General features: G+C 32.9%; 1 protein-coding gene across 1 annotated transcript; it reads right to left on the bottom strand.

Moving 5' to 3' along the window:
* Positions 1-200: 200 nt before the first annotated feature.
* On the bottom strand, positions 201-3,490 carry LOC139707071 (olfactory receptor 5T7-like). Its single transcript, XM_071617061.1, has 2 exons — positions 2,586-3,490; positions 201-246 (listed from the first exon to the last, which is right to left on the bottom strand). Exons 1-2 carry the CDS (start codon positions 3,488-3,490, stop codon positions 201-203), a joined length of 951 nt encoding a protein of 316 aa, XP_071473162.1.
* Between the last annotated feature and the right edge of the window lie 5,415 nt (positions 3,491-8,905).

Raw genomic sequence — 8,905 nt, forward strand, 5'->3', positions numbered from 1 at the left:
TTTGAAGAAACTATAAACACATTTTGTGGGTAGTTTGCAATCCTGTTGGTCTCAGTATCATTTATTTAGGTTCTACACTTTATCATTTATTTTCCTTCTAACATCCTCTTTTTCTTATCATTATTCCTCTTCCTTGTGATGCACTGATAGGGTGTTTATGTTTTTTTCTGATTTTTGATGTAAACATTGCTTGGTAAAACTCAGAATTTCATATTGATTTTCCAGATCCCAAGGTTTTGTTTCTTTCTGTGTTCCGTCTGTATCTTAATTTATTTCATGGAACATTTAAATTTTTTTTCTCCCTTGATCCATTAGTTTATTCAAAGTGATTTCAGTTTCATGTAATTTTATATTGTCCAAAGAATATCTTTTCAATAATATCTATATTTCTTGTATTTTGATTGGAAAAATATGGTTTTGATTACAATATTTGTTCATACTTTTCTGTAGTTGATCATGTAATGTGTTCTGCAGAACATGCCATGTGCTGATGAGATGGATGTGTAGTCTTCAAATGTTGCATAGAATTTTCTGTAGATATTGGGTCTGCTCAGTTCAAGAAGCATTTTGAATTTTGCTTCTCCATTAATTTTCTTCCTAAATTATATATCCATTGTTGAAAATGGAGCATTAAATTTTCCTAGGATTATGTTACTACAGTATTATTATCTTTAAAGAAAAAGACACTGTAATCTCTCTTTAATATTTATATTTACTTGGGTTCTTTGATTTTGGATACATAAAAATTTAGAATTCTATTTACATTAGTTGGAATGACCCTTTTATCATTTTATAATAATTGTACTTATGTATTCTCATTGCTTCTTATTTTAAGTACATTTTATTTGTTACAAATATCCTTACTTCTTTTCTCTTGTGGATTCCAAATGCAAGGGATGTCTTCCTTTTTTTCTTAAATACCAACTCAAGCATTTACTTAGATATAAAGTTGACCCCTTAAAAGAAACATATAATAGGTTCTTGTTTTGTAATGCCTTCATTCACTATATATCTTTTAATTGGAAAATTTAATCCATTTACATCTCTGACATTTACAGTGACTTTGCCTCAGTGTCACAGCTAAAATGATGAATAGGTAGAAATCAGATCAAGCAGGATAAATACAGGCAACTTACCCCAATCTCTATCCTCCCCCTCATACATCCAGTGAGGGAAAAAATGGGCAATTTGCTGTTGTTTTGCTTTTCTTAATTTCTATTTTCATAGGTGTTTAAGGGAAATTTTCATGTAAATTACCTTGATATAAATTTATGTATAATTTAATTATAATCCCCCTTCATCTGGGGAATTATCATTATAATTGAGATACCCTTACTTATGTGCAATAAGTAGGATATTCAGTATTGTCTGTTACAGTCTTATTTAAATTTATCAATCCAATTCCAGAAAAAATATCTTTTGGTTGTATTCTATATAATGAATGTATTGTCCTACTGCAGTGAATAAAATAAGAAACACTTGAGAGAGGATATGGAGTTAAAAATAATTTAAAAGTAATACAAGAAGATGGAAGAAAAGAAAAAAAATCACTGAAACAAATTTAATGGAGACATATCTGTGCTCAGTGTAATGGAAGCAGGTTTAAAGATGAACACATTAGAGATCACAGAACATTCATTATTGTATCTGGGTGACAAGAAGCCATACTGTCTGCAAGAGCTTCTCAGAGTGGTAGAATCAAGAACAGAGCCAAAGCTGAGCAGGGGCCAAGGCTGTATGTAGGGAATCTCATCATGAGAGATGTCTGCTGAGTTCGGGAAAGAACACAATCTATCATCCAGTTGTACATTATTCTCTGAAGTGTGCTTTTCTTTTCTTATTCTCATGTTTAAGAATAAACTTGAAAACTGCTAACATCTATTTCAATTGTCTGAGAGAAATTGAAGAAAGGCTTCATCTCCATACTACTATGGAAGACAAAATAAAAGAAGAAGAAATTCACTTCACCAATCATGCTATGGATGTGATTCTAGAATGTGAGCATGTTATCTTTGGTGTCTGAACCACAAGGCTGAATAGATTGTTGGATAGAAATAAGGATTCAGCAGATTGCTTTGACTGCATCCAGGTACCTAAGATTCCATGGAAGATGTCCTGGGCTTATGGCAATAGTGACTTTTTTTCTTTTGGTTTAATATAGTTCTTGACCAAGTTGGTTGACATGATAAAATTATTCATCAACACAAATACTATAGTATACTTTATAATTTAGGCAGAAAACAATATACAGAATATTGAAAATTACATAAATAAATTCAAGTTTGCTTTGCAGTTTTGGACATTTCACTTAGTATCAGCATTATGTACTTACATATGTGTATACAAATTTAAGTATGAACATAGCAAAAAGGAAATAGATGATTCTACATTTAGAACAAAACAAAAAACAAATGACCGACCATTATTAGTATTTCAAATGTCCACAAATAATAGAATTACATCAATACAAGGAAACAAATATTTTCAGGAACTCTATGATATTGACAAACGTATCATTCCCAATTTGTTTAATGAATGTCTATTGAGAAAAATAGAGTTTATTGATAGGCCAAATATTCCCAAACACTTTCTGCATTCCTGCTTTTACATCTTTGTTCCTCAAACTATAGATAAGGGGATTCAACATGGAAATAAAAGTGGTGTAAAATATTGAAACTACCATGTCATGCTCCAAAGCATAGTTGGATGTTGGTCTTACATAAATGAATACAGCAGTGCCATGAAAAATGCACACTACAGTTAAGTGAGAGCCACACGTAGAAAAGACTTTCCTCTTCCCTTCAGCAGAGCGTATCCTCAGAATAGCCAACAGAATGAATCCATAAGAGATCAGGACAATTAGTATAGTACATATCTCAATAGAGCCAGCAAAGTAGAAGAGCAGAAGCTGATTGGGGTGGGTGTCAGAACAGGAAATTGCAAGGAGAGGAGGGATGTCACAGAAAATGTGGTTGATTATGTTGGATCCACAGAAGGACAGGCTGAAAGTGGCTGTGGTGTGTGTTATAGCATGTAGAATTCCACTAACAAAGGAAGCCACAATGAGTGGCACATAGACCCTGGGTGACATGCTCACTGAATACAGAAGTGGGTTGTAGATGGCCACATAGCGATCATAAGCCATGGCAGCCAAGAGAAACCACTCTGTGGTTCCACAGGTTACTGCAAAAAACATCTGGGCTGCACAGGCACCAAATGAAATGGTTTTCTCCCTTGACAAAAAGTCGACCAACATATTTGGAGTGATAACAGACGAATAGAAGGCATCTATGGAAGAGAGCACACTCAGAAAATAGTACATTGGGTTGTGCAGCCGGGAATCCCCAATGACCAATAAAATCAGTCCTAAATTTCCCATCAGAGTAAAAAGGTAAATTGCTAGAAACAGGAAGAAGAAGAAGATCTGCAGTTCAGGATTTTCAGTGAAGCCCTTCAACACAAATACAGATACTTCAGTGACATTCTTCATGCTGAAGTCTCATGGAACACTCTTGAAGATGACCAAAAAATGACAGGTGATGATACTAGGAAAAAATGAACAGCACTGTGATTGGAATGAACATAAACCATGATCAATTATGTACATTTTTTTGTTTGTGTGTGTGAACAATGTGTAATTTCCAAGCAGCAGAATAGAAGACAATGTGAATCAATCATTCATGCCAGTCACTGCAGAATCATGGGAAAGTTATTGGTGTTCATACAAGAAGGATGTTATGTCATTTTAAAAAGTAATCATATCAACTGGTTAATATACAACTGAGTTGCAGTAGGCCTTTTTTTTTTTTAAAGCACATTAGTGCAAGAACTGAATAGCTAAAAAAACAACATATATTTGATATCTACATACTGGAGATATGTCAGCACAAATCCTTGTATGGAATCAGAATTCTACATCCTTTCAACAATTGAATAAAATTATTTCATATAAAATCCTCATCTATATTATCAGAACACTAATTACTTTTAAAGGATTGCAGAAATATTTAGGGATGAATAACTTTTCAGGAGGTGCTTAAGTAGGTAGTTTTGAGAGAGTATTATCTGGGGTAAAATATTATTAAATCACCCTTAGGATTTTGATACTTTTTTCTGTGCCCACAGTTTATACTCCTGAATTCTTTGTTTTTAACTAGGGATTGAATACAGGCTTATTTAACCACTGAGCAACATCCCAGCCTTTTTTGTTTTTTAGTTGAAATAGGATATTTCTAAATTGCTTAGGGCCTGACTAATTTGTTGAGGCTGTCTGTGGAGTTGAGATTCTCCTGCCTCATTCTCCTGAGTTGCTGAGATTACATGTGAACCCCTCTGCACCTGGCTCCTCTATTATTCTTTAGAGAATAAAACTCTTTATGAAATGAGTGATAAAATAAAACATATTTGAAAATTACCACAAATCCTATTTTCTTTTGATTTATAAATTATATTTCAACTATAATCTTCTGGAGACTGACCTTTACCCTAAATAACAAAAGAAATATTATAATCTTTACACATAAGTCAATATCTGCATATATTCAATGCAATAGAAGATAGAATAACTATGATTTTTGAAGATAGTATAAGATCAAGTTATAAATCTAATCTAAATCCACTTTTACAAATCCAGTCCCAGTTGAAGGTAGAAAGCATTGATTATCTTGGGCTTCATGAGCAAACACTGTATCTTCAAAAGAGGAGACAAATGATAATACTCTCTTACTGAGCTCTTGGTGCAGAAACGTTCCTATGTATTTTATGCTATTTCACCTTTTGTGACTTTGACAGATAATTGCTTGAGATCAGATTCAGTGCCAGATCTCCCTCCAGAGTGGATGCACTTGGCAGACTATTTTTCTGCTTCCTTTAATATCTCAACTTCTTTGTGCCACTGGACTCTGCCCCAAGCAACAACATCCTGATCTGGGAAATTAAAGCAAGTCTCAATTTGATGTTTTAGGATTTTTTAAAGTCATCAAAACTAGTAAATGGTATAAAATAAGTAGTGATCTGTGGAGACTACCATATTACAAGCAAAGATTATTACAAAATTTTTCCCTGTAGAAAAAACAGAAGGCACCACAGAATTGAAGTTAACATCAGTGCCTTCTTACCCTGTGTTGAGAGTCTTGATTGTCCTTACTTTGAATTCTCTGCATCCATCATCAGCATGAAAGCACACACCCATTAAGAAGCACACTCATTGGTGTAATAATGTACATTTAATATTTTTAATTCATCTTTTTCCCCTAGAAGTTAGGGTTTAAATTTCTAGGCAGAACACTTAGTAAATCATATCTTAATGAGTATAAGTGATATACACATGTGATACGCAAGAACTGAAATGTTATTACTATCGTTAGTACTAAAATGTCTAGTACTGAATAATAGACATGTCCTTGAAATCCTAGGTTCTAGTGCCCAAAATACCCTTCAGAATTTCTGAAATTTTCTTACCAAAGGATCAGCAAATACAAGCTTGAGGGCAATGCGACTGAGGCATATTTAAACTGTTTATGCCCAATGAAGACACTGTTGATGAAGCCTACAGCCTATGCCCCACAGGGAATATGCCCCAATTATCATTTGTTTCCACAGAGGAATTTAATAATTTGTTTCATAACAAAAAAAAAGTAAATCATTCTGGCTAAGGACCAACCTTATGCTGTTTATTGAGTGAATAGTGTTTTCTGTCCTGTGATTTGATTGTTTCAGATTTGCATTTCCATAATTAGTGATGTTGAACATCTTTTTCACACAACCTTTGACAATTTTCTTCTTTGCATAAAGTACATTCAATACCTGTGATTATTTAGAGATAAAATATGTTTGTTATTGTGTTTTAGAAAATCCTTGTGTTTTTTCATATTCATTTTGTATCAGATTATGATTTGCAAATATTTCATCCCTTTTTGTCACTTGTCTTTTTTCTGCTGTTTGCTTCTTTGCTTTGCTGAAGCTTTTTAGTTGGGAGTAGACTTGCTTGCCTAATTTTGATTTTGATACTTGGGTTTGGTGTGGTTCTCCCAAAATTATGGTCAGCCCCATGATCCTGCAACTTTTATCTTATGCATTGTTCTTTTAGCACTTATGTTTAAACTTCAATCCAGATTAAATTGATACAACTACACGATGTAGTTGAAAGATCTGACTGCATTCTTTAGCATGTGCCTATTTAGTTTTTCCCAAACATTTTGCTAGTGATACTGTTCTTTCCTCATCTGTAGACTTCACACCATTGTTGAGCATCAGTGGAAATAACAAGTGTGGTTTTGTTTCTAGTAGCCAATTGTGTTCCTTGCTCAAAATTTATTTTTCATGGTAGTACCTTATTTTAAAAACTTCTTTTGGTTGTGTTAGTGAATTCTAAAAACATAACACAAAATTATACATATTAATGGGGTGCCATTAAATGTTTTATGAGTCCTAATATAATGCTTGTATCATGTAAAATATTGATCTCCTCACTTATCATTTCTTTAAAGTGAAACATACAAAATACTTATAGTTTTTTACTGTCTTTGGTATTGACTATCACCCACTATGCAATAGCACCACAGAATCTACTATTTTTTTGTCTTTCTATAATGACACATTGAGCAATATGTCCTCATCCCCCCCTCATCATTCTACTACCCTGCCCCCTAGTAAACAATATTCTCCTTTCATCTTCTTGAGATTAACTACTTTATTTGCCACATTTAAGTAAGAAAATGAGGTACTTGACATTTTTTATTTGTTTATTCAATAATACAATGATCTCCTGTTCCATCCATGTAGTTCCAAATAACAGGATTCCCTTCCTTTCTGGGGTAAGACAATATTCCATTGTCTATGTGCTTGAGGTTTCTCTACACCTGTATCAGTTGGTGAGCACTTCGGGTGCTTCTAGCTGTGGCAATTGTGAAGAGTGGTGCAAAGAACACTGGAGTGTGGACATCTCTTCAACATGCTGATTCCATTCCTTTGCATATGTGTTCAGCAGGGGATGACTAAATAACATTGCAAGAATATTTTTCATTTTCTGCTATCCTCCAGATAGTTAGCATTCTGCATATTCTGACTTATATTCCCACCAACAGTGTAAAAGTCTTCCCTTTTATTCATATCTTTCACTTATGTCTTTACCCAAATTTGTTAAAATTCTGTTTTTTTTTTATTTTAATTGTTGTGTTGTTTTGAGTAATAGTCACTTTTACTCTTTTGAGATGACATTTCATTATGTTTTTGATTCGAATCTCCCAGGTGATTGGTGATGCTGAACTTTTTTGTTCTTGTTGTCATTCTGTTCTATATTTATATGTCATCTTTCCACAAATATCTATTTAGATCTTTGTGCATTTCTAATTTGGGTCATTTGATTAATTAACTAATGAGTTTTTACATAGTTTAGATAGTCTGAACATTGGCCCTTTGTTGGATACAAAGATCTCACATATATTCTGCCATTCTGTAGCTTGCCTCTTCACTCTGGTGAGTGTTTCTTTTACTGCTTAAAAGTTTTATAATTTGATGTAACCTTCAGGTAGTTTCCAGTTTTCAGATCTTTCATTTATGTCTTTAATCCATTTTGAGTTGATTTTAGTAACTAGTCAGAGATAGGGGTCCAGTGTTGCTCTTCTGAACACAGATATCCACTTCTCCAAGCACTATTTTTTAAAAGACTGTCTTTTCCCTAATGTGTGTTCTTAGCAATTGTTTTGAACCTGAGCTGGCTTTAGGTGCATTTCTAGTCTCTCTATCCTGTTTCAATGATCTAAGGGCCTGTTTTTAGGCCAAATACAGTCCATCTGATTACTGTAGCTTTGTAGGATATTTTGCAATATGGCAGTGTACTGACTCCCACTGTGTTCTTATTGGTCAAGATGCCTTTGCCACTTGGTGTATGTGTGTGTGTGTGTGTGTGTGTGTGTGTGTGTGTGTCTGTGTTTCCATATAGATTTTATAGAATTTTTCTCTAGTTCTGTGTATAAGCTTTTTGGTATTTTCATAGGGATGTTCTTAAATGTGTGGAACATTTGGGAGAACTTGGGCATTTTAAGAAAATTTATTCTTCAGTGCTACCGTCTGAACCTAGGGCTTTGTGCATGTTAGGATAATGTTTAATCACTGAGATATATCCCCACTCCATGTTCATCAATTTTATTAATCTAATCTAGTCTGTTCTCCCTTGTTTTATACTATATATGGGTCATTTTTTCTGATCTCTTTGAAGAAACAGATCTTCATTTTATTGATCATTTGCATTTGTGTTGTTCTCAGTTTCATATATTTATGGTCTGCTCTTTATCAATTTGATTGGAAAACCTCTACATGATAGACATCATAGTAAAATTAGTATATTTCAAAAAATGCCACATGGAGGTTAATTATGTCAACCCAGTGTAAAGAAGATATTTTCAAACTTAAAAAAAATTTAAAAATAAACTTTTACAAATATATATATATATATATATATATATATATATATATATATATATGTGTGTGTGTGTGTGTGTGTGTGTATGCATGTACATATTCATATATATACATATATATGAATGCAGAGTATATTTTTGAAAATATATAGACATTGTCATGTAAATATTGGGAGGTGGACTGCCATGGGCATCTGAGGGTTAGAGGTCAATTAAATAGCAAACATACTCCTATACCTAATACTTAGTGCCAAATAATAAGCATATAAATAACTGTTTTATATTTGGTAAACAAACCCTGATAATAATAACCTATTAAATATGCATATAATTTTACAGATGTAAATATGATGTTACATATAGCAAAAATGATAAAAGTTTTAAAATTATAAGAATGTTGGGTGTTATATAAATGAATAATTATTGTATCTTTATTTATCATATAAATATTTATGATGACCTAATAATATTTACTGTTCCAGAAA

The sequence above is a fragment of the Marmota flaviventris genome, chromosome 9 (genome assembly GCF_047511675.1).
Source record: "Marmota flaviventris isolate mMarFla1 chromosome 9, mMarFla1.hap1, whole genome shotgun sequence".
In the NCBI taxonomy this organism is placed as follows: Eukaryota; Metazoa; Chordata; class Mammalia; order Rodentia; family Sciuridae; genus Marmota; species Marmota flaviventris.